Source organism: Puntigrus tetrazona, chromosome 25 (genome assembly GCF_018831695.1).
Source record: "Puntigrus tetrazona isolate hp1 chromosome 25, ASM1883169v1, whole genome shotgun sequence".
Lineage (NCBI taxonomy): Eukaryota > Metazoa > Chordata > Actinopteri > Cypriniformes > Cyprinidae > Puntigrus > Puntigrus tetrazona.
In genome coordinates, this window is record NC_056723.1 from 6,614,344 (window position 1) to 6,642,221 (window position 27,878).

Genomic DNA, 27,878 nt, shown 5'->3' on the forward strand with positions numbered 1-27,878 from the left:
AATAACTATGATTACTTTAATTTCCAGCTTTTTAACTCAATAATTTGTCATAAGTTTGACTTAGTATCTCATAACTTTGACTTCTTATCATTGGTTTACCAAAGCATGTGTTTTTCTTACTATATGTGGCAAAACAGCCTTCCATAAAAGCAACTTTGAACAATACATATATTTTTATACACATCATGTGTTCCTTGGGCATCAATACCGACTAATCTACAAGAAAACGAAACAAAAGCCCTTACTCTTTTTGTATACCCATTTTTATTTGTTGCACGTTCAGTTTTTTAAGTACACAGACAGTGACAGCTTGTATATAGATGTACATACATCATAAACACATTAGTTTTTGTACTTTTCTTATGGTAAAGCAGGTTAAGAGTGACACTTGCTGTATCTTTAGACATATTTGTAACAACCAGCCCCCATCCAAAAAATGAACACAGACAACTTATTGCTTAATATAAAACAATGGCTAATTGTAACAATTGTAATCATATTATTAATAATAATAATAATACTCATTGAATCCTCACAAGAATAGATGCAACACATGGTTAAATAAGAACTACTGTATTATAAAAAGAGGAACTCAAAGGGAAATTCAAAGTATAACAGTTCCACATGACAAGGCTAGTGGTACAGACCTATTTTTAGATTTATGCCCTAAAAACAGCGAATATCTACAGCAGAGAACATAGATTGAGAAGGAAAAGGGTGCAAGGGAAGGCAGGTGTGGCAGGTCGAACTGGTGTGAGCCCTGATTTAAGAAAAGGTGATATGGGGCCACATTGACAATACTGTACAGCACTTCCAAAGGACATGATACATTCAGGGCCCCCAGGCAGAGATCAGGGATCAGGAAAAAGTGCACCTTTAAAAGGTGGGCATGCTCTTTATCGCTTAATAAGAGCTAACGACTGCATACTTCAGACAGGAAATCAAGAAAAACGACACAAACACGAGGTTGCATTATCAAAACTCATGCAAATCAATACTGGGGAAGAACGAGTGTTTGTCCATTCAGTCTTTAGGATGAAACCCATCAAAATTTTGCGTTTGACTTTCACCCTTCAGTTTGGAACATTCTCCTTTCGTTCCTCCTCTCCCTCTCTTTCCTCTTTCACATTCACTGCTTATTCCATGTCACGCATTCATTTTTCTCTTTGTACAGTATCTACAGTACTGCGCCCAGCTTTGCACGGAGTGAGGTCGATCACGATGCGTTGCCTGGGTTGATAGCCCTTTAGGGGCGACTGGAAGTGTCTGTGAGGGGCGGGGCACCTTGTGTTTTGGGGGTTGGGTTTGTTGGGGGTGGGATTTGCCCTACATTCCGAGCTTGGAGCATCGTGCTCCAGAAAGCCCCGTCCCTTACAGACAAACATGCAGGAAACACCCCTGAAAAGTCGTAATTGTGCTCTTCCTGTACGAGGAAGCCGCTGAAAAACTGACATTCAATAAGACAGAAAAGCGCGAGTGTGGAATGGAAAGCAAATGGTTGCTCCGCCCTCATAATCCCCCCCATTAACTGTGTCGGCCAATCAGATTTCAGCTCATGTCAGTCATCTCTGGAACTTCTGGATTCTGGATTCAAATAAATTGGTTCGTTCATTAGTTTATTCGTTTGTTGGCTCATTCATTAATTAGTTTGCTTATTTATACATTCATTTGTTTTTTTGTGCGATTGTGTAGATGAGGTTTTTCTTTAAAAAAAAATGGGCAGATTGTGAACATAAATCAGTAGATTTTTTCCAATTAGGTTCATAATTGGAAAAAAATCGATTGATTTATGTACACAAACTGCACACATTTCTTACACAGACTTTTCCAGTTGTTTAAATAACACTATAATATGTGTTATATTGCCTTGGCTGCTGCTCTGTAGATATTTCTAACAAAACGGGAAGTGAAGTCACTATAATCAAATCTTTTTTTTTTCATGTTAAAAAAAAACATAGAAAAGCTATTGTATTGATTTGTTTTTTTTGCTATTGAAGCAAATTGGAACACAAAATATATATATTTGCAGTTTCCATTGACCACTTTAGAAATGTAACAAACTATAATGAAAATGTTATGAAGTGACAAGGGTCACAAAAAATAAGCAACTGTGAATCTACAGATCTACTGCAAAAATAATGCACTGAAAACGGATTGCATGTGAATATATGAATTGTGTGTGTGTGTTTGTGTATATGTGTGCATCCAAAAGCTTTGTTACCTTGCAGAACTCAGCCCTCATTGGGAAATATGTACGTGTGCATTTGTGTGTGCATTTGTATCAGTAACTTTGGTATATTCTTAGTGCGGGGCTGGGTGCTGTAAGGGAAGCGTGAAGCCTCGATTCTGTACCGCTAACGCACTGCAAACTCTATCACACAGGCTCTGCCTCAGTCGACGGTTTCGGTTTGGTTTGGGTCAGGAGTTGATTGTCTATAAAAAAGGAGACCGTACAGAACCGATCCCAGGCAAAGCCGCTTTCATATGACAGCGAGTGCACACTAAAAGGGTACTAGGTATTTTATATTTAATGAAGTGAAACTTGATTAGAAAGTGTGCTTGATTGCATTAGTGCTTAATGTGTAAGGAATGGTAAAATGAAGCATTCTAACGTAAAAAAATACCTTTTAAGGCAAGTGAGCGGCAAGTCAAGTCATACTTATGTTCCTACTTTAATGGAGAAAAAAACATTTTTAATGCATTACTAACATTTTAAATGGGAAAACCAATGATGGTATTAAATAATGCAAAAAAACTACCATGAAGCCATTATTTCTTACAGTATGTGGTGATACATACACTCCCAATGTCTGAATGAGCTGAGATGATTAGCCGAAAGCTACTGTTTACTGGTTAAGAGATTTTTGCCCTCTTCAACTATACAATCGCTTTGCTTTCGCTCAAAATTGAGAGGGAGAGCTACAAATGTCACTTATAAATCGCTCTCTGGTTTAAGCATCCTTTCTTCTTTCTTTTACTTTGTTTCACGCTGTTCCTCAAGACCGACCCCTTCTACCTGCGACCCAATCCATCAGTTTCTCCTCAAAGACTGTCATAGGACAGGAATGAGTGAGAGCAGGGGCTGATGGGACTTGTAGTTTTGTCTTAGGAGGAGGTGAAGGCCAGAGGCAGCAAGCAAAGGGTGCAGAATACTGACACGTAGAGCGATAAGTTACCGCGTTACAAAGTTGGGGGGAAACTAAACACTGTTTCGAAAGGGGAAAAGGACAGCAAGTCTTCATTTTACAGGTTAAAGGAATAGTTCAGCTCGAAAAGAAAACCTCAAACTAAGACTCTTCCGAACCTGTATAGCTTTATTTCGTCTGTGGAACACAAAAGCAGAGGTTTAGCAGAACGTCCAAGCTGCTATCTTCCATACAATGGAAGTGAATGGGGACCAAGTGACATCATGCTCAAGTATAATAAAAGTGGTTTACATGACCTGTGTATGACATTTTAGGTTTTCTAAAGCTAATTCACAAAAAAAAAAGAATAATAATAATAATAATAATAATCAGTTGTGGTCTCAATTCACTGTCATTTATATGGAAAACAGCTGCTTGGACTATATACATCTCATTTTGTGCTCTACAGGAGAAATCAAGTCACATGGGTTTCTAAAGACATCTGGGTGAGTAAATGATGGTATTTTTTCTTAGTCAACTATTCCTTTAAGATGGCTAACACTGAAAAACTGAGAGAAAACGACATAGAAAATGGCTGAGAAAGAAAGAATGAAAGGAATATGAGACCTCCATTCTTCTCACGCCCTCCTTCCATGCCACGTCTCTCTAAACGTGTGCGTGTGAGACAGTGTAAGAGGGTTCAGCAGGACACTTCCATGGTGTGGCTGACCTGCCCGACGCCCTCGCTGCTATCTGAGTGCGTGCATGCACGGTTGCGGGAACCATCCACGGAGCCGGCGCTGGTCAGAGAGGCTGTTCGTGAGCGAGCAAGACGGGTCATACTGGCCGAAGGCACTGAGAAGAACAACAGAGAAGGGATGAATAGTCATTTCATATCCGCAGGGAAATTTGTCCGGGCTGCATGATGTGTTGCAGAGGAGGCAGGGATGACATGCTTGAACTTTTTGTCGAAAATAATTTCAGCCTCAAGCTGATAACATTCCACCGCGAATACTTCAGAATGACTCAAATCCAACTTAAACAGCAAACCAGAATCTTTATGTATATATATATTGTTTTCAGTGTAAAAAAGTGAATTTTCTCAATCAGTTTTTTTCTTGTTTATATCTAAACATCCTTAATCAAGAAAAAATAATGTGAATAAAATTGTGTCGAAATGAGAATAGATTCCTCTTACTTCGTTAGAATGTTTCTCTTGTTAAGAATAAACTTTTTGCATTAAAATGTGAGTTACATTCCTTTGTAGTTAATCATGAAACTTATTTACAATTTCTAAGTGAAAATAGTGTTTTTGGAATTGTTTAATGGATGTTTAGATATTTGTTTGCAAAACAAGGCAAAAATACTATAATTTAATTCACAATAAAATACTAGATACCAAATATTACACATATTTAATTTAATAAAATATATATGTATTAAATATGTTTTAAAAAAAACTATAATTCAAGTGAAAAATATATTACAGCCTACAAATGCTCTCTTAGAGGGGAGGTTTCTGAAAAAGAATGCATTAAACAGCACATTTCACAACTTTTTAATATAATTCTAAACTAAAAAGAAATTGCATTTCATGCCATGTTTTTGTCTATTGTTTCCAATGGTACAATTTAGAATAACTGCCATGCAGAGAGCATGAAAGCGCATTCAAAGCACATTTTTCCTTCAGAGGAAAAATCACTGATCAGTAAAGTAAATAATGAATGAATGGAAGTATCAGTCTGGGGAGAATAAATACAAAAATTAAATGCCAAACAAGAAATTAGAAGACTAAATGTGTCATCTAAATGAGGAAGAGGGCAGGCGTGAACAGGAAGCAGGAAGTACCTGGCCCCCCACTCATTCTCCGATCCTTCATATAAGCAACTGAGAAGGGGTAGGAAAATACACATAGGGTACAGATTATACCAAATACAACACCTCCACACACACACACACTTATTTACTTGCATACACTCACAACTCTCATCGTGGGAAATAGACATACAATGGGAGAAAGGACACACAGAACATACTGGATCGGTTTAAAGAAACATCAATTGAACTGATTTGGGGTTTTTCCTGGAAACATTATTAACATTTTTAATAAATACATTGATACTCAAAATAATGTGAGACAAATAAGACTTACTGTAACCCATTCCCTGCAGGAAGTACTTGAAAGCCTCTGTGAGTTTTCCAGGCTGTAAGATTCAAAACATTAAACATAATTTAATTGTTAAAATCGTATTTCACAAGTTTAACTTCAGTTTTTCTTGCATATTAATAATCATCCATTAATAAATTTAAATATTAGATTTTATCTTTGCTATTTTTTTCGGTCACCACTATAATCTCAGATCAGAAACAAGCAGTCCCACCTGTGTAATCTGAGGCATTCCACCTGAATCAGCCATCTGAAATAAATCAAATATGTTTTTAAGAAATTATTTCGGACATCTGTGCAAAAATAGTTGGGTTACGGCCTCTAACTTAACTAGCATGTCTGTTCACTTGCCTTAAGGAATGTGGTATTGGTTGGATCCAGTTTAGAGTTGCACTCAACCTAAGAGTAGAAAACATTTACACTGTATTTTATAAATGTTTGTAAAGATGTAGATATGTATCAGGGCATTTGCAGAGCAGTACAAAAAAAATAAGTTCTTCAGAAGGTATTGATGGGCAGTAAGATGGATGGTGTGATAGAGGGAGGAGAAAAAGATAGAGAGAGATATATATATATATATATATATATATATATATATATATATATATATATATATATATATATATACATATATATATATACATATATGTGTGTGTGTTTGAGGTCTGACCCAGTTCTGCGGTACTGCAGAGATGAGTCATATTCCAGTGCTAAAGAAAGACAGCTGCGCAGACGCATTCGCCTGTTGGGTCTTATTTGGACCACCGCAGACACTTTCAGAATGGGACAGATACCCTCTTTCTTACATATACAGAATTTGAATGAAATCTCTCACCACACGAGTCTGTCATTAGTCAGTGGATGTGATAGTGATGATGGGAACACATCTTTCATGTATATTTCCCCCAAACAATATTTTATTATGTAATATTTTATTAAGTCTAATCTAAAATATAAATCAAAATGTTGAAATCCAAAAATCTAAAATCCTTTTCTATATTTAAATATAACGGGGGAATATATTCTAATAAACAAGAATTATTGGATTTCACTAGTGGCATTTTTGCTTTACTAATCTCTACTTTTGCTCTAAATCACTTAATTGTCCATGATTTTGCTTTATTTATTTATTATTTTTCTCTCCTAATCTCTTCCCCATCCTTCTGTTGATTCTTCTGCTCCTACCTTTTCATCTTCCTCCACTTGCCCTAAATTACTCAAATCCGTCTCTTCTCTCATCCTCTTTTCGTTTACCTCTCGCTCTTATCCATCTCTTCCCCTCCTTCATCGTGTCCCTCTTTTTCCTCAGCTCTCACCCTGCGTGTCTGATTAGATGCGATGGGGCACTGACCCAGCTTTCATATGTTAGATTAAAAGACCATAGTGCAGAGTTAAAAATATCCAATGCACACAAGCTGGCGAAGCCTGGGAGATCAACCCCGGGGCCAGTGCCATCTGCTCCCATGAGACAACCGAAGAACCAGGAAGGACGAAATTGACTTGTCTCTGAATGACTATATGCATTCAGGTTTGGGAAATATTATACAGAAAGACAAGTTTAAGTTAAGACTAAAAGGAGAAACGTTGGGTAGGAAGAAGAAAGCTTGAGAGACAGAAATGTGAAGGATGAAAAAATATAATCAAATTAGTTTCCCTCTTAAATATCGAGCCAAAAAGTGGAACAAAGACTTACCACGCCTTCCTCGGCTGGAGCATTGTCACCAACAACCAGCATCACTGGGCACCTGCAAGAAAGAGTGTTTAGAGTCTTGTCTGATCACACAGGCGTATGTAAATGAGTCTAATCATATTCTAATTAACTTCGTTCTTACCTTAGGGTCTTAGCATTTAGCACAGAGCCACTGCGGTTCATTTCCAAATCCCTGCGGCTGTGGAAAAAATAAAATTATCATTTTAAATCAAGTTATTATTAACATGTATTTCTTAATATTTTATTCTACTCATACATTGCATATATATATATATATATATATATATATATATATATATATATATATATATATATATATATATATATATATATATATTTTTTTTTTTTTCTAAAGACAAAGGTAGTGAGCGGTTACCTGTTGTACATGTTCCAGAAGAGCTGTAGGTTAAACTGATTGATGGTGTTGTTGATCTGTTGACGGTAAGTCTGAACCACTTCTGTGTTGCTCATAAGCTCTTCCTGTAATACGGTGAATGTCATTAGCTAAATATTTAGCATGAAAATCTAAATTAACATTAAAACAATAATAATTGATATGCATTTATTTTAAAAAAGAAATCTTTAAAGGCATTTTTAGACTATATACTGCATCTACAGTGAAACATAGTGAATGTGAATTAATATTGTACCTGGCTAAACAGGTGGGTCAGGACAGTGTCTGGTAAAGTACTGGTGAGTCCTGACAGTTTTGTGGCGGCCCAGTCGATCCATCCCTTCCCATTAGGGTCAATGTTGAGTAGAACCAGACCCTCCACAAGATCAGGGAAAATCAGCTACAAGTAGAGAGCACAACTGAATTGCACTGAATGTAAACTAAGAAAAAAAATGAACAGCATACAGTAAAAGGCTGAAATTTACTAACCGCAAATTTGGCGAGGATGTAGGCACCAGCCCCCACTCCAATTCCAACAATGCTCTTGAAGCTAGGGATTTGACGGATTGGATTATCATTAGATTGCATTACCACCACCAAAGACCATAATTTAGAGTATAATCCAAACACACTCACCCGAAGTGTTGAACCACACTAGGAAGCATACCAGCCAGCTGATCCATGGTCGGATACTGATACCTAGGAATAACATGTTTTTTAAAAAAAAAAAGCATTATAAATGATATCTCGAGTTCTTACGTGGCTCACTGGAATACTTGATTCTGATTGGCCAATCAGAGCAGTCAACGTTGAGATATTCGCCATCTTGGACACAGAAATGTTTACATCAGTCCTCTGGTCCTTAACCGAAACTGGTGCTACTTTGATCAGACTAGCGCTCTTTTGTTCCATCCGAATGCGACTGGCGCCATCTTGTGTATCAGTTAACGACTGTTTAGAAAATCACCTCAGAGGAATAGTAATTTTACTGTGCTGAAGCGGCGCTCGTCTGGTGACTAAGTCGACACTTTTGAAAAGATTTTAAGGTAAGATTTAACATAATTTCTGCTCAAATCAATATTTCATGTTCATGTCATAATTTATTTGGTAAACAGCTTTGTATAAGTGCAGTAATGCTTCCTATTTTACATTGTTTTCTGACCGATTTACATACCCGGCTACAAGTTTTTTGGGGGGGCTTATTCCATTAGTGGTTGCCAAAGAAGGTAACAAATTACCAGAGACCATAAAATACAAGCCATTGACCTTTTTTAAGTAGGATACAGCCTAAATTTTACATATCCAGTAAAATGGCAATTACGGTTGTATATTAATGTGTGTGTTTATCATACCCTTGTGGCATCTGGGGGGCACCAATGTGCTGGCCTGGGGCATCTACGTGGCACACCACAAAATGCTTTGTGATCTCCTGCATGTCTTCATTGTGAAAGAAGGTGTTGAAACACAGCTTATCTGCACAGAGAAAGAGAGCGAGGCATTGTAGAAACAAACCCGTATTGCACTGTTACCTTCCATATCAGATGGTACAGAATGATTATCCTTTTTTTTATACAGTGTCTGTGGTATTAACATGGTACTTCTCCAACAACCATATATAATACATTGTTATCCCAGATTCCATTGGATCTCCTTTTGTAACCTCGTACATTATATAACATAACTGATTATAAAAGAACACTTCAAATTTGGGGCAGTTCTGTAAATTGCGTTCTCTGTCTGCTCATCTCTCATGCCAGAATCATTGGCCTACTTAGATCATGAAATAAAGAAACAAAACAACTTCGGTGTTCTAGCTAACTGCTCAAGCGGCACTAACACCTCATTTTAATTCATGCCATCTCCCTAATCATCATCAAATGGTGTTTTGGCAGGTCTTCAAGCTATTTAAAGGAAAAAACATCACCCCAAACACTGACTTATCCTTATGTTGTTCCAAACCCATATGCTGTTAACCTATTCCATGGAGTACAAAAGTAGAAATGTTGAAGGTCGCCCCCGTATAACTTGTGTGCTGCATAAAATAATAAATAATCTCGTGGTCTTCAACCAAAAAAGACTTGATGGTTTAAAGGTGCTGCATAGTGGCATGAATCGTATCCAAGCTTCTCCACCCTGTAGTAAGTGACCCAGTTTTTTCCCCATTGCCTCCCAGTTGAATTGCTCACTTTGCATTTTTTATATAGGCCAGTGTCTCCTTTCGGTGGTCTGTGTCACTCGCCTGCTCTCTCTATTGCTCACTGAGTCATGTTTTGCGATGGAGGATGGCCATGCATACTAATACATGTATCCGCAGCGGAGTCAGAGCTACTCTATGCCGCAGTGCTGACCTTCCCCGCTCCCCTCCCCATCACTGCATGATGGGTATGTTTTCGTGACCTACATATTTCTCTCTCGTGTGCACGCACTGCATAGGAATAAGAACCAGCAGACAATAACACACTTCAGGCTGGATATTATGAAATGGATAGATGTAGGGAGGAAGAGAAGAGGGGATTAGGAAGAAAGAGGAAGGAAAAAGGGAGCAGTAGAGGACAGTGAGTGATGAGAAGAGCTCTTGTCCAAGGTTATGAGTCATTTAATTCCATCAATTGACTGAATGTGGAATTTAATATCAAGGTCAATAGTAACTCAGCCGCCTTTGTTCTGCAGGCTCATAAATAGATCTAATGTTCCTTATCAAGCCATAGATTAAATTCCCGTAATTCACATTGAGCACATTGAGTTATTCTTGTTTAGACAATCGTTCTTGAATATAACTACGAGTAAAAGTAGCTACAGGAAACAAATTATGAAAAATTGTGCTAAAAAATTGTTTATATATAAATACTATCCGTGTAATAATAATTACTAACAGTTTATTTATTTATAAACTGTAATTTAACGCATTAACCTAAATAATTTGTTATGAAAAAATAACATGTTATATGTTAAAAATTTATTAAAAAGTTTTAATGCAGTTAACGCACTGGCCCTGATCCCATACCTCTACAAATGCAGTTAAGCCCTAAAATTCAAGATATTGGGGCAAAAATGCTCCTGTATGAATTTTTGTCACATATTTAAATCGCATATAAAGGGGAAAAAAGGGAAGGGAAGAGAAAGATTATGTCATCATTTACTCAAATCTGAATAACTTGAACATATTATAATGGAACATAAAAGATAGTATTTTGAAGACGGTTGGGGAAAAATGCTTTGGTTACCAATAAATACTATTGCATGAATAATAAAAAAAAAAAAAACAATGTTTCTCAAATTATCTTCTTTTATGTTCAAGTTTATGTTGTAGCCTAAATGTTTATGTTAATTCATTTTATGTTAAACTGAATTAAACTTCTTTGTAAAGTGTTTTGTAGTGTCTACTTAATACTTTCTTGTTTAACACAAAAATAGCTTTAAATAATCTTTTGTGGGTATTTTCACAGCTAATTTGGAATTTGCAATCAATTAATTAGATGACACATCATATAATTAATTAGATAAAAATATAACATATAAAGGGGGAAAAAGGGACATTTACTCAAACAACATTTACTCAAATCTGAATAACCTGAACATATCATAAAGGAACATAATAGATAGTATTTTGAAGAAGGATGGGGAAAAATTTGTTTGGTTACCAATAAAAACTATTGCATAAACAAAAAAACTAAGATTTAGTTATGTTTATGTTGTAGCCTAAATGTTTATGTTAATTCATTTTATGTTCAACCAAATTACATTTCTTTGTAAAGTTATTTGTAATGTATACTTTCTCATTTAACACAAATATTGCTTTAAATAATCCTTTGTGGGTATCTTTGCAATCAGTTAATTAAATGGCATAATTAATTAGATAAAAAATTGGAATTGACTGAAAAAAGCCCTAATATATTTATGTAATGTATGATATTTCATAATTTGTATGATTAATATTATTAAGTACCTATATTTATATGAAGTACTTGTATATTTCCAAGACATGCAATGTCTGTAAATATTAAAGAATATTTTTGTTAAATATTAAACAGGTTATGTAAATATTACACCTTTTTATAAGTCAATATAAAATATACACATAAAAACAAGGTAAGACTAGCTTGTTATCCAAGCCATAATGGTGTATTTTTTGTTATACTTTTCAAAAAAAAAAAAAAACTTTTTTTTTCGGTTTTAGCACCATCACATATGCGGTGCTGAGATCACCTGCCACCTGAGATCAGCTTCGTCTCACACTGCATGCAGTCTGTTAACAGAACTGATAAACTGCAGTCAGCTGGCACCCAAATTACAGCTCTGATCACAGCCCACACACATCACTTCCAGAGGGCTGCACTTTGAACACGCACGTATGCAAAAGTACACACACTAGCACACAACTATCTCTTGTTGGTTGTGAAGATGGGGAAATTAACTCCAGGTCAATGCTTGGAGACAGATGGTGCACCAAGATGGAAATCGTGCAGTGCGTGCTGCTTGGGGTATCGGAGAGCAATGTGGGTGTAGTTTACCTCGGTACACAGACACACACACACACACACACACACACACACACAACAACAACAAAAACATTGTTTACTTACGGTTGAGCCCAACATCATGGTAGGTCAGGATAGCTGGCTTGTTGCCCTTGGGAGCCCCGCGGATCACCACGTGCAGCATCCCATAAGGGGTTTCAATGTCATGTTCCTACAACAACAGAAAAACAACAGCTTCAGCAAACAGCCTCAGAAGGTCCAAGCCGGTCCTAATAACCAATGACCTGAAGTAGATCTCTTGAGAGGTCTGGATTGTATCTAAACAGTAGAGTCCAAAGAAAATCTGCTAAAACGTAACAACAGTTTGAAAAGGGATTTTCAACAGGATCTGCATTTTAATACGTTTCAGTAAAAGGTTTTAGAGAGACAATTTGCATTTTGAGAGACAATATAAACATTAAAAAATTAATTTGTGACAGCTGAATGTAACTTTCGCTCTCTTTTTATGTAAATATCTTCTCAATTGTTTAAAAGATTAAAGGGCCTTTTTCAGAAGGCATTTATTAACATTGTGGAGTACTTTTTATGATGGATGGATGCACTTTATTGGATGTCAAAATCTCAACAGCTATTCACTTTAATTGTATTTGTCTAAAAGAAATCATATACACCCGGGAAGCCTTCAGTGTGAGTAAATCATGGGGTAGTTTTTATTTTTAACTACCCCTTTTAGCAATCATCAACGATTGATAATTATCCAATAAAAGAATGCATTTGTACATCATTTGTAACATTCGGTTACTTCTTAGCAGATCTTGACTTACCACAATCAACTACTTTCGATGAGTAAAGAAAAAAATCTATTCACTCAAGAGTGGAAAGAGTTAAATACAAGACTAATTAATATCTCATTAAGCTTCTCTGATCCCAGATTCACTGCGCACGGTCATGTAACACACTTTTAATTGCCAGTTCCAAAGGCATTTTAATCTGAACTGACCCACATTTAGTCAGAGACTTTATTGGGAGCCGAGGAGCGATGCATGTATGTGCGCACGTTGTTTTTCTTGTCCTGAGGATTATTTCAGCATCTCTAGCTTTTCAGTGTTATGCACAAATCCTAGCAGACACCTCGCAGGCAGCCCACTTCTGAGCTTAACAGAGAGACGGGAAATAAATCTCCCGTGGGGTTTAAACCCCTGTCACTTGGTGTTTCTGGTGCTGGAAAAATCGTGGAAGGTCAGAGCGGATGCAACGGTATTTGTGTGTTTGTGTGCGAGTTTAGGCCAGCTGTTTGTGTCCCTCTGTGTTTAGATCGAGATAAAATCTTGTGACAGCTGTCACCGTGCCGCAAAATGTTGAGCATGTTTTCTAGGGAGATAATATGCAACAAACGCTGACAGGATAAACAGGAAATTTGACCTAGATTCAGAAATATTGTGCAAAATATGGGGCAAATATGACAAAATAGTAAAGCTGTTCATCATTTCTATAGAAAATCTCTCGTGGCTGCTCATTTTTCATTCTCAAGGTCAAACAACTGACCTTGTACGAGGATTTTTATGATTAGATTGCAGACATAAGATTTATCATCAGCACCGCATGCGCAAACACACATTTCTGAACACACTCCAGGTTACTGCAGAGGTACATCGGAGTGCACGTAGCACACGTGTCAGTGTGTTAGTGTGTCAGTGCAAATGGCCACCTCGCACATGACTGGACATAATTCTAAACACACTTTTTTAAAAGATGGAACATTTATTGCTCTACATATTTTCTCTCTCTCATTTTTTGCTAGAATTATATATATATATATATATATATATATATATATATATATATATATATATATATAATTTATTTATTTATTTATTTTTACTTAATATCTTATTATTACTTTTTAAATAATTATTTGTACTAAATGTTATGAATTTAGTTTTTTTGCGTAAAATGCTTTATAATGCTTTAGTAGAATAATTTGCCAGTGTACTTTAAAATATCCATAGATTAATAATCGTGTTATCATCGAATGATAGCAATAATTACACATCAAGAAAATGTGCATTGTCATTCTTCCACAATTACAAGATCAGCAGGTCAAGCTAGCTAATTCTGTAGACTATTTTTACTAACATATTATTTGTTACTATTATTAATGAATTTTATTAGTAATATAATTTGTTAATTTGTTATTAAACATTATGATTTTTTTTACATTTACAGAGGATACTGATTTATTTTTGATGTTTTTAGTATAATTATCCATTATAAAAAAAATAAAATAAATACTTTGATAGTGTCATAGAACGATAGCAATCATTAGACATCAGGAAAGTATACTGTAAATATGCAATGGAATTACACAATTACCAGTTCAGTCATTGTTTCTGAGCACAATGCACATCAATAGCAATATTTAACCAGCCAAACAAGCTAAAATGAATATATAGCATTTAAATTATTATTCCAAAAGCATCGTCTCTCACACTCTATATTTACATTCCTGTAATCACAGATATCCCACTCACCCCGTCCCAGCACTCCGGCATGGCTGCTTAGAGATTGTGTATATTTGAGCAGGAAGAAGACAAGGTCCTCTCTGGGAAATTGGACTCGGATGCAGGCAACCAGAGAGATGCTGCGGTTGCTACGGCGTCTCTTTGTCTCTCCTCGTTCTTGTCAGGGGAGTTTTGCAGTGCTGCTGCCCCTCCCCCGACACAATTTCATTCCCCACCCCTGTTCTCTCCTTGGCTGTCTGGAAAAATGGCTGCCTGTTATTGGCTGAGCTTCGTGTCACTCTAAATCTGTTGTGTTCTGTCCGCATTTGTCCCATATTTGCAATCTTCATCTTCTGCATGCCTATAATGGCCTTTAATGTAGATGCTCTATATATGCTCTATATATATTTTTTTTTTTTTGCAATTTAGCAGCTTGGTTTGCTTGAAATAGAGGGTTTGTGTCGTTGTTTATGATTCACTGCATGTTAAAATGCTCCTGCATATGCTTATTTGTCAGTAGCATATTATTATTAGACAAAAACACAACACACACACCAAAACGGGCCAGGTCGAAGGTCGGTGAAGATTTCCTGGCAAGGCTCTTGCGAAAGTTGTGTATGTGAAAGTGTCTGTGTACGTGCGCTCCTTCATGAACATGTGATGGACCACTGAGAGATGAACACATGAGGTACATGGCCCACTTTTGAGTCAAGGATGTATTTATATGTGCTGTATTCTGTAGTAAACTCATTTTCAGCCTGCATTTTCTGTCTAAGAAAACTGTGCTGATTCAAATGCATTTTTTGAGTTTTGTCTTTGGCTGTGGCATATGAATCTCTTTTGTCGCTGACTGGACTTTTGTTGTCTCGCTAAAATGCGCAAGCCTTTTCTCTAGCTGTTCTCAATTGCAGATCTTGTGTAAATACAGTTGCATAGCCTTGTCATAAAAGGACGGACTCCACCATACACATTTGCACACAGATTTGATAAGGGTTAGTGTTTAATCTAATGTATCAGGCATTTTTAGTTTGCAAGCAAATTAAATGTAGAAAACAACTTTTAATTTGCCCTTTTTCAGCCTTGAGTGCCTTATTGTTATTACAAAATGGTTATTGTGCATCCCAGTATGAATAAACAGCACAAAACTGATCGAATGTTCCTTGAATGCAGTTTATGTTCCGTAAATGCGCCACAAAAATGTAATCTTGAGGTTGAATTGTTATTGTATTTAAAAATATTCAATTATTGTATTTGAAACGTGTTTTATAACAAAAATGAAAGTAACCATATTATAGGTAACGAAAGGTTCATATTTTGGTTTTATAAATCCATAATGACAGGTTGATGTGCATGCAAGGTCAAAAAACACTTTTTTTGTTTTCTTATAATGTGCATTTATTTTTACTATTTTCTCAATGACTCCCAAACAGCTTGTTCAGTGATTAATTTTTCCAAACCCTTCCTTATATGCAGTGATTGGTCAATTTCATTTAAAGCAGCGTTTGTGTGCTTTTAACAATCCAAAAGTGACACATAGTGGCAAAGAATGAATTAGCATTTTCATTCAGGTCAACAAAAAAATATATATTTTTTTTTTTTTAGGTCCGCATGTGTAACAAGTGGGCGGGCAATATACTGATGTTTCACGCTGTTGACGTCAACATGAAACGGCTTGTGATTCATTTTATAAACTACTCTTTTGTTTGAGAGATGATAAATTTATGCATGGTGTACTTTCAAGATGTTACACACTGCAAATATTTTAGGGTTATAAAAATGAATTTCGGCTTATTAACTTATTAATATAATAAAAAAATGATATTACCATAATTTATACCTACCTATACATATTTTGGGTTCTGCAAAAATCCGTTATTTTTTGGTATGGCTGTCTGGAATGCTATATTAAACAAACAGACTGCATTGCCAAATATGATTTATAATATCGCATTTAATTGTTCTTCCTTGCCATTAGGTAACCGTATTACGCTAGCAAACACCTATTTAATTATCTGTTCTCCATCACAATTAAAACCTCTCACTTGATGAGCGTGCGGCTTACAAATCCTATCATCTCCAGCCCCTCCGCTGTTTGGATTTCTCACTGTTTTATTCAAAATCGTCTTTCTGTGATTTACTAGTCCTATTTCTGTCAGAGGTGTGAAGAGATGATGCAAACCGTGAGACAGCGACAAAACTGTGGTGATAAAGTTCTTATAGCTCAACTTTTATCTAAGTAATTTGACTTCAGTTACAATTTGATCTCTGTAACCCTTGTGCACATAGAAACATATATTACAAATTTATTAGGGTGGATGTCATGTTGACATGCAGTTAAACGACCAGGTCTAATCAACAGGCTGGTACTTAATGCTCTGAACAGGATATTGATTGAAACTCAGGAGGTCATAGCAGCGCCTCCATGTTTTTCAGCCTCTCTCATGCTCTCTCATTAACTGTAATTGTTAGCACATTCCTCTCTCTAGCCAAGACAAACAATACGGCTTTAATCATCAAATGGAAAAAAGGAATAATGAGGCTATGTCAGACACTTTATTTTAAATCTGACATGGCTTAAAATCATGTCAAGGACGACTGGCTGTTTAAATATAAATCTTTAGTCAATATCAAACTGCACAAGGAAGAGTCACAATACCTTCCAGTCTCCTTCTGCCACAAAGGTCTCACAGTTTTCCTGCAGGAACACAAAAGGTCATCAAAGGCAAAGCATTCATTTTAATATGCTATCGCAATAAAAATAAGCAGCAACCGGAGCAACACTCTGCAAGGTCCCGCCAGCGAGGAAAGAGTTTCTGTGATGGAAACATTTACTTGAGCTGTTGTTTCTAGAACAATGAGCTTATGTCTAGGGTGTAAAATGTACTGAGAAATTATACTTAAATTAAAGCACAGATGTCGGCAACGTACCCAACCAAAAACATTTAGAGTGAAAGCAAAATGTTTCTCAAAATCAATTTAGCAGCACATTTACATTCGAAAGTGACTGGATTTTCAAGAGAAAACTGTAAAGTGAAATCTAGATTTACATCATGACGACCAGCGATATACTTTTTAAGGAGTATTATTTTTTTTTCTTCAGAAATGTAAGAGAAAAGGTACAGCTGTTTATTTTACATTGAGTAAAGTAAACGTACCCTAAAATAATATCACATACAATAATAAAGTATAATTGCTCAAGCACTTTACACCCCTGGTTGTTGTTTCACTAGGCATGATTGGTTAGTATGTGGGTGGCTTAGCTGGCTTCAGATCAGCAGCTATTTGTGGAAAGATAAAATGTGCAAGCTGAGCTCGCTTCACTGCTGATATGAGGCCCGTTTAACTCCATTATGCATTTAAGTATAATGGTTAGCATTTTGATTGCCTGAGCTGGTCCAACACAAGTATTAATGAGTAAAGACACTGTTAAGAACACAATGTGCTATGGAAAAAAAGGTGAAATGAGTACGAAACACAGTTGTAAAATAACAGCTTGAGAACAGGACAACATCTCCTTGCCAGACAACTGTATCACAATACAGTCACCATAGGAATAACAATAAAATCCTTCTTATTCTTCTGAAAAGGCAAGGAAACACGAGTTAGCAAACTCAAGATAAAAACAAAGCATCCATTTTGGAAAAGCAAGTATCACTTATAATGTGATTCTTGTGCAGATTGGCGGAAGCAGGAAGAAACCCTCACACCTAAAGAAAGAGGTTAGTGCATGCAATTTGAGCTGTTGGCAGCAGAGAAGCAAAAGCAGTTTTAATGTCGGACCAGCAGGTGTCACTCCTTTTCAGGATTCAAACTCTAATGCAGTACCTCGAGAGTGCAAAAGGGGGCAGCCTTATGGGTAAATAACAGTGTGCTGTTTTCTTCTTGAGGAACTGAAACTTATGACACTGTAGTATATAAAGCTTTGTTCACAATGTGCATAAAACGGATTTGTGTTTCAAATCCCATCTTAAGCGGTGCCATTTTGCATCCATAGTCAGAATCCAGCATATCTACATAGGTTGCCATGGTAATGATATAGGTGTTAGCACAATACTAGACAAGAGTCTGTGTGAATTTTGCCTGTGCCATCATTATATATTGCTATCATGACAACATATTTAGTCATTTCTCTACATATTTAAGCATATGTTTTGTCTAAAATCACTCAACCTCATGTCGTTCCAAAGCCATTAGACTTTCGTTCCTCTTCAGAACATATTTTTGATGAAATTCAAGAGCTTTCTGACAATACATAGAAAGCATAGAAAGCATAACTGACATTTTCAAGGCCCAGAAAGGCACTAAGGACACGGTTAAAATAGTCCATGTGACATCAGTGGTTTAACTGTAAATTTATGCGAAAATACGATTTGCACGCAAAATTAATAAACCTTTATGGGACTTGAACTTTCTGTGCAGGGTCAGAAAGCTCTCAGATTTCATCAAAAATATTTAAATTTGTGTTCGAAGGGGACATGACATGATGAAAAGCAATTAATGAAATTATTTTAATTTTTGAGTGACCTATTCCTTCAGTGAATCTGTAAAAATCCGAATTCATGTGGTATTTCGAAGCAGAGATTACAAATTACTCTTAATAAATAAATACATTGAAAAAAAGACAAAGCTAAAGGCAAACCTGTGATTTGTTGATGTTTGTTTTTTTATACTATTATCATGTGCAAAGCAATTAGCTTAAGGAAATAATAATAAAAAAACTAAAAAATGTGAATAATAAAATGACAGGTAATTCACAATCATCGTTTAAAATTGTGTGAATGCTAATCAGCAGAGTGTTTGAATAAAAACACTGCGCCAAAAAAAAAAAAAAAAAAAATTTAATGCTGCACACATAAATATAAAATCTGTTATTTTCCCCAAATAGATTTTGGTAGAGACTCGTGAAGAGAGAAAAAATATCAGGCCTCGTTTGATCTTTTCTAATAGAGCTGCATCTAAAGTAACAAAGGATTTGAGAGAAATTAGTATATTTTAGTTGGAAACGTGGACGTGCTCGGTGCGGTTATCAGCCTACCGGGAAGTACCCGCTGGTCCGACGGCGCGTCAGGCCGAGCCAGTGTTGGGCGATGGCATGCCAGCGTTTTGGGGGGCGAGCCGTGGGGGGGGAGGGCGTAGCACAGGGCAGCGCTTGCACACACTGTCCTTTAGCCTGCCACGTTACACACAGACACAAACACTAGTTACAGCAAACTACAGCAGACAGTGTCCTCCACAGGAATGGAGGACAATGCTTTGGTGGCGGAGGTGAGAAGCTGAAGAAAAAAAAATGATATGCATGAATGATATGCGGGGAAATAAGCTGAAGACAAAATATAAATCCAATAAGCTAAACGAATGAACTGCCATGACTTACAATCAATTGCAATTAATGTGAATTTTTATCTTTTTATAGTAAACAGTTTGACAAAATGACAAAAACATATTAATTGGTGTATTTTTTTAACAATCTTATGACATCAACTAATAGGAACATATATAACTTTATTGTTACGTGTTACCAAGTATTTAGACAAGAATTAGAAATCAGTAGGATACATCATTGATCAAAGGATTTCAGATGTACTAGCATCGCTCAAATGTCTATTATCAATTGTGCTCTAATGAATATTAGAGCACTTCTAAAGAAAAGCAAAAAAATCACACCTTGCTGTTCAGTGTCCTAAATTTTTAACTGATGTTTTAAAGACATTTATTTTTACCAACATAAAGACATATGCTTTTCATTTCACATTAGCTTAACACAGATGTATGGATTAAGATGAAATGCGGTATTTGGTGATTAAGATGAAATGGATATGGAGTCCTTTATCATGCACGCACACACACAAGTTTTTGTTCTCTTGCCTAAAAACAGGGGGCCATTTTTAACTGGTCTGCTATATTTAGCCATGCACACACACACACACACACACACACACACTCACCATCTCTGTTTCCTGTCCCCTGGATTCTGGCAGTAGTGGTTTCTCTTCAGTGAACTGCTGATCCTTCATGCCAGCCATCCTGGAGAGCAACCTGAAATCACCATGGCAACACACACACCTGAGATTAACAAGGCTGTTCAACATCAAACCAAAATCTAATCAAATCCGCCTGGTTCTCCTATATTGAAATATTACCTACACCACTCAAATCTTGTATTCAATCCCTGCTGGAAAAAAATCAAATCATACCAGCTTAAAGACCCAGTGATATCAAAACTGTAGTTTCTCGTGATATCGTAACTGTTTGTCACTTTTATTCCATGTCTGTTAGCTTTGAGATCATCTACTGTATATTATATTCAAAAAAGTTGACTGAATTGATCAGCTATATTCATTTATACTGGACACAATTTCTCTCACCAAAAACAAACCGCAAATGTTGATGACTCATCCTGCACTACAGATATTTGTCCAATCATATGTTCTCTAGAATCCAAATGTCCCTCTCCCTTATAACACCTGCAGCAAATTAACAAGTGCATATTCTAATGGCTGAGACGTAATGTCTTCAATATGTCCTGGCAATACTTCAATAGGAAATATGTAACAACTGCGCTTTTAATCAATTTCCCAGTCTTTAAGGTGGTAACACTGGTCAAGCTGTGTTTTCAAACATACAGTACCTAAGCTGGTGGGGACTAGGTTGATACCAGCTAACCATGGTTGTGTCTCTTTCCACTCCCTAGTTTTCTATGGAAAGAATCAGTATACCATAAACACAATTTCAGGCACCAGGATGGACCTTGAACCAATAAACATTAGGATACTATTGACTCAATTACATGCAACATGATTATGACATCATGCATTTAACATATCAGCAACTGGTCTGATGACTTGAAGGACAGAAAAAGACAACATTTTCATATAATGAGCATAGTATGCTTTCGTTCATGAGTGAATGTTTCAGTACACTGGAATTTCTTATGGTGTGTGCACACCTAAAGTGAAATGTATATTCATGTCACGTTATCACACTAGATTACTCATGGACATTTTTCAACTTGGTCAAAACTTGCAACAGACCAACTTGCAACAAACACATCCCCTCGATTGCACTGACTTTTTATGTAATCTGCTCGAAATGGAAAAAAATGAAATTTGCTTTTGGTGTGCACACACCATAAGGAACGGCTGGCTAACTGAGCAGTGTACTAAATACTGAACTAGAGAGCGGATTGAGACACACCTCATGTAAAACCAGCTGCCGTCAGAAGTTGGTTTTAACTGCTTTTTATCAGCATGCGTGCTAATCTGGCTCCAAATCATTTTAAACTACATGTGGTTATGGGGTTTCGTGGACTTAAAATGAGGTGGCATTGTGAACATGGCTTGAATGTTGTTTGGTGGTTAGGTTCACGATGACACAAAAAGGCACAGGCTTGTCAGTCTCCAGGAACACATGGCCAATTGTGGCATTAGCTCTCAGGCTGTCTGAAGGTATCTGTTGATGGATGAGACAATGTACTTTTCCATTAGGTTCTTATAAAACTCCAGCTGTGCAGCTGAAGGTAGTCGGCTCATGGGAGCTCTGTCAGTGTCAACTGATATTTCAATAACACGAAGTTAAGCTAACAAACACCTCAACGGCCAACTACTAACATTATTGGTCTCTTCATATTTCTGCAAACACATGTGTATGTAGACAAAGATTATGAAGCATGATGTTATTTACAACTTCAGTAGAAATATTGCTAGCATAATTGTTTAGGCTGTGCGACAAGATCATCTAACGTTCCTGCCATCCATCCAAGTGCTGTGTAAACGAGTAAACAAGAACATGAATGAGAAATAAAAAAGGAAAAAGAACCTCATCAAATTGTTTGAAAATCAGATTGTTGCCACTTTTACTCAAGAGATGACAGAACACTTTGATATATCATTCTCTTGGAAGAGTCGCACAATAACAGGGTTTAATTCAGAACACTTCAAGTCAACCGAAAAGTCATTCCACTCTTATTTCCTGTCAGTGCCAAGAGCTGCATGAATCTGGAATCATGGGCAGTGTAAATCAAACCTTCAGATGTGAACGGATAGAATGATTCAGAGCCCTGCAGGGAATGATTATTTTGGTTGCATAACACCTCCCATGAGGTGATTATAACGAGGTCTAGACATGACCACAATACTCTCAATTGGCCTCTCTTTCTCCCTCCCTTTCCTCTCTGTCACGATCTCTCCGTTGATCTATCTCGCCTTCCCTCCTCCCCCACATGTACTGACCTTTCTCCGATCATTATTATAATCGTTAGTGCTCTGTTTTGCTACACCATAATAGAGCAACATTTTTACTCTTTCTAAACAGAACGTGAGTGGTGCTTGCCAGTGCTTCTACACGGCCATAATTGCTATGTAGTTTCTAAGGTGTTCTGGGTGTTTTCTAGCTTGTTGCATGTGGTTGTTGACAAGCCCAAGTCAACCGAGTCCAGCGTAAGTCTCTATGTAATTATGGTCACTAAATAACTTATAAGTTATAAAGGTAATACTATACACCTCTCCACAACAAGCTGCATGATTTAAGGTGGTAGTTACATGACAAAGTTTAACAATGAGGACTATGGGTTTGTCCATTTTTCTAGATCTTTTAAGTATGAGCAATGTTAAAAACAACCTTAGCTTGTATCAATAGTTTATAAATATAACAGCAAATTCATGATCATCAACATTAATATCATCCTATACTAAAATTACAGCATAAAAAAACAAAAAAATACATTCATGTCAAATTTCAACGTGTAACCCTTCTTTTTTGCAGAGATTTATTTTTGTGGGTTCTGTACCCTGTCAGTGTTGCCATGGTAACCTCTAGTAATGCCAGTAGACGCCCCTGCAATCTTCAGAGAGTTGGATAACCTTTATCTTTCATTCTTTATCCTTTTCGACAGCATCACTGCTAGTCCTAACTGCAGTACTAGAAAAACGAAGTTTGGGGTCACCAAAATAATGTGTTAACCCCTAAACACATTGTAACTAAATTAAGTTCATGTATTGAGCAGACAACATTAGACAGAGATTTTTTGACCCTGTTCAGTGACCCAAAAAAACACCCCTGTGTATAAGAGAATATGACACTGGAAAGACCATTGGAGGAGTATTCTATCAGACACCAAATCAATACATATGCTCAAAGGCAAGGGTCTGACCTAATACAGAATCCCAATCAATACTTGGAAACTGGGTTAGGACAATGTATCTATGGCAAACTAAATCTATAGCAGACGGAATCCTAAAATCATTCTCTGAATGCAAAACAGGCTAAGGATCTTGGCACAAAATGTCAAGAAGCTGAGCAGTACAGTCTCCTTGGCATCAATACTAGGTTATACAAGGGATCGAAGTTTTAATTAGCCGTTTGGATGCTAACATAATCGAGGTAAATAGAAAGAACATGGCTGCATAAGCAAGGTGTAGAGAGTGCTAAGTACCACCCACATGCTGGCAGAATCAAATATACCAGGAAACAGAAATAAATTATGTCATTGTGAAAGTATAGGAAAAATTGTTGTAGTTTTTACAAAACACTTGTTGCTGCCTGGAAAAACTCAAATGGCAAACACAGTATCTTCCTTTTATGCTTATTAAAAACTAGCTTCATTTCTGAGTGGTGTACTCATAGAATAAATGATCTTCTTGTTCTTCTGATGTGTATATTTCACTCATGTCTAAGATTTCTTAGTATCTAAGTATCCACTTTATAAGGTCAGATCTTGAGGGTGAAGGAAAACAATATATGTTAAGCATTAACATAGACTGTCTCAAGACCCTCAGTGAAAAGGCATTTTCGAACTAGCCAGCAACTCCTTCTTAGGTCTTTTTTTGGCTGCATTCACTTTAAAGCAGCTGATAATGACATCTTTATTTGCAGCATTTTACAAACATCAACAAACGGTGAATGGAGGATTGCATGTTCAAAGCAGGTTTTGATCTTTGTCATGAGTTTTGTAAAACGGAAATGGAAAGTATATGCACAATTTACGCAATTAAAAGAGCATGGAAATCTGACTAAATCTCAAATACAACTTGTACTGTTATCATTGAGGCTGAGAAAAGAACACAATGCTGCAGACAACAGGCAAATACCGTTATCACTGTTTTCCATGTTTGTGGAGTAAATATGATTGCATGGCTTTTTAAAGATGATGGATAGCCAGTGTTTGATAGTTGATAGTTCCTGTAGGACTGTTTTAGACACTACTCTGAAGTAGGAGCTAAATTTGTTTCCCCAAAAGGAGTTCCTAGAACTATACACATTCCTAGTCACTCTGGTACAAAAATGTCTAAAAGCAGGAACTTCTGCCAATAGTTTAGGTTGCTCCAGCACAGAAGTGACTATACGCTAATGCACATCCTAGTCCATTAAACCTGTGTTTCTCAACTCAAGTCCTGAGGACCCACCTACCAGAATGTTTTAAATGCCTCATTAATAAAACACTTAAATCATCTCATCGGATTCTTAGAGTGTTAGATATGGAGTCATCTAAAACATTCTGGGAGCTGAGGTACTGGACATGAGAAACACTGCAGTAGACAAAAACAGAATATGTCTTATTTTAAAATTGAGATAAAAAGCGGCTGTGGAACTCCAAAAAACATTTAGTTGTAATCTCAACCCGCTCACTTCACACCTCCAGTGGGATTCTGGGTAATATGTGAAGGACTAATCATGGCTATCTGGCTTTCAAAGACACTCTGATAGTGTTGTACCACCAGAATCAACCATGTTTTCAACCCTCTTACACTGCCTCTTGTCAGGAGCTGCCTAGTGCTGCAAGCCAGGCTGACAGAAGGTAAGTTGGCATGTGGTCCTCAAAAACGCCATTTTACCTTAGCCGAAAGTACAGTAACCTGGCCAAACATTAACTTAAAACAGGTTTCTACTCTATGGATCAGTAGGAAAACAATCCTTAGATGTTAGGTGTGGTTTCCTTGAAATATTAATGTTTCCATTTTGATAAATAGCCTGCATCTAAAAGCTTTCATGAAGCAATCTTTCACCTCGGCCTGGACATTTATCTCAGGTGCACACTTATTTAGGCTAGAACAAAATATAATCAAGTGGATAATAGTTTTCTTCACTCATGTGCTGTCAAATTATTCATGGAGATTTTTCATTTGTTGTAGTTCATTACATGAAATTGGTGTCACATGGCTCAGTTGATTATAAGCTGCATTGGGGGCGATAGAGGTCAAGAACTGCAGAAGGCAATTCAAGATTCGAAGGACTCTCTTGAACAGAAAAACATCCAAAGTACAAAAGCCACCAAAACAGAACAGTGGACATCAAGGTCTATATACATCTTTGCATAGATACTTTTATTTTCAAGCTCAGGCAACAACTAATTGGAAGATATTCAGGTCAAAATTCAGATTCCTACTGTATATAGAGGACACGAGACTTACAGTAATGTATAAAATAATCTTTTTACAATAAATCAGCTTGAACACATAAACCTACATGAACGGACTGGTCAGAGACTGAAGGCTGAAACAATAAACAGCTATTGGGCAATGAATTATGAGTAATGATGGTTATTGACACTTGTTTGACCATTGCTCAGTGATTGGTCGACAAATCAAGGTGTGATCATTATGTGGTCAGACATAGCAGCGGGCCATGGATTTCACAAGCAAAGAGACAAACAAAAAATGAAGGTATGAATGCTAAAAAAAACTGAAAAAAAAGGCTACAACCTCGGTTACAGGCAGAACTACGTACATTGTCTGCAGCAGGCTCTGTGGAACCGTGCAGCTAGTCTTGGATGGGAAGTTCCAGAACAATCCAGGCCCCATCTATCAGTACAAAACAAGATCCATTTGTAATTCAGCTATACACAATATTCGGTATTCAGAAAACTCTCACAGTAAGTACGTTAAACTGGGCAAGATATTGAGGAAGCCCCCTCCGAGTTTAGCTTCTGTACACTAATATGCAATCTTGTCCAGGGGCATGCTTCTTACAAAAAGATGTTTTATGAAAAAGTTCCAGACAATTCACAAAATCCTCTATAAATGACATTCTTTATATAAATCTCAAGCCAGGAGAGTATCTATTAAAGAAAAGCTAACATGCAGTTTATTGATTCTTTTTCCATGCTCAGTGAAGGAACAGTACAACAGTTCTAACGGGGAAGGCTTCCAGGCAGTATGGGTTTTGTACAAGTTAGACAGAAAAGTTTCCAAGGCGTCTGTTGCATTGTTATATAATGTAGAAATGGGGGCATCTCGTTGTTGTCTTGGAGGGAGATTTAGCAAAAAAAAAAATGAAAAAGAAAATTAATCAGCGTTGCTTCAAGTTGCGTCAGTATTCCCATCTTTTTTACAAAGCTGTATGAAAGATATCCATTATTTTCAATTACTTATTTTCAAAATCATGCCACATATTGTCATTCATCTTTATAGCTGTAATCATCCCACACATTAATAATTGAAGTACCTGCTTGAATTTCCACCAACCTTTCAGTTACATAGACAGAATGTATTTTAGCTGCACACCGTGTTGACAACCAAGTGTGTCAAAGGTGTGGCAGTTGCCATTAGCTATAGCATAAAACAGTTTTATGTTAAACTCAACATTAATATTCTCATCTCAAGGCATGTGCTAACATCATCCATCACCCCTTTAAAACTGAAAGTGTCAAGCCTTATGATAAGTCACAGTTTATCCACCCTGGAAAGTTCCACGGCCCTCCTGGCCTCCTATGCAAGCTGGCACCCAACCAGGTACACTGGCGTCAGATATTCTGTGAAGTGTTATTGAGATTAGGAAAACAAAAGCTCTGCTTATCTGTTATTACACAGACCTGAATACTTCTCAGCACCACAGCAGATAGCATTACTCCAATGAACAGGAAAGGACACCTGTTAGTAGACTTACCCTGAATTTAAGGGATGGTCTGGATGGACTGCGACTGCCTTGCTGTTTTTGGCAAAGCTTCCCTGTTATTTTGCGGGGTTAATAAATTTAACCTGTCGACCTCCCATTCACGCCAATGCAGAGGCTGGAACTATGAAGTGTAGCTTATGACACAAGCGCGGTAATACTCACAGGAGGGACTATAATGCTTCTTTTCAGATGGAGTCCCTCAAGGCCCTGTGTTGGGGCACTTTTTGATCTGTTTGTTTTTTCATACAGTCCACCTTGTACCAAAACAACCAAGGTCTGTTCTGTTAGGTCATTTAACGTGCCTAACAACAGAACAGAGTTCACTTGTATGATCATTTTAATTTGTGCCTCTTTGCAAAAATGGCCACAATAACCAAAGAGATATTTCTTACCTCTGCTGAAGGACTGTGTTTTGTTGTCGTCTTAAAGGATTCTGATGTCTTTAGCGTCTTTTTGGTTGCCTGTGAGTGCGTTTGGGAGCGATGCTGTGTACCCAGTGAAGGCTATGCTGTGTGAATCTCTCTACCTCTGTTCCACCCTCCCTCGTTCGCTCACTCTTCCCCTCCCTTCTTTTGCTCTGTAATAAACAGAGAACACGTGTCCTTTTGGATGAT

General features: G+C 36.9%; 1 protein-coding gene across 8 annotated transcripts; it reads right to left on the reverse strand.

Moving 5' to 3' along the window:
* Positions 1-245: 245 nt before the first annotated feature.
* ndrg4 (NDRG family member 4) lies at positions 246-27,812 on the reverse strand. Of its 8 annotated transcripts, XM_043227935.1 has the most exons (18): positions 27,657-27,811; positions 26,098-26,171; positions 20,322-20,412; positions 19,412-19,546; positions 17,033-17,071; positions 11,981-12,086; positions 8,750-8,870; positions 8,034-8,096; positions 7,887-7,947; positions 7,654-7,797; positions 7,380-7,483; positions 7,125-7,181; positions 6,986-7,037; positions 5,644-5,691; positions 5,507-5,542; positions 5,278-5,329; positions 4,974-5,012; positions 246-3,980 (listed from the first exon to the last, which is right to left on the reverse strand). In XM_043227935.1, exons 2-18 carry the CDS (start codon positions 26,169-26,171, stop codon positions 3,826-3,828), a joined length of 1,377 nt encoding a protein of 458 aa, XP_043083870.1. In that variant the 5' UTR covers positions 27,657-27,811; the 3' UTR covers positions 246-3,825. The 8 variants fall into 8 exon arrangements, with proteins under 8 accessions (XP_043083870.1, XP_043083872.1, XP_043083871.1 ...); XM_043227937.1 differs by lacking the exon at positions 26,098-26,171 and having other exon boundaries at positions 27,657-27,812; XM_043227936.1 differs by lacking the exon at positions 4,974-5,012.
* Between the last annotated feature and the right edge of the window lie 66 nt (positions 27,813-27,878).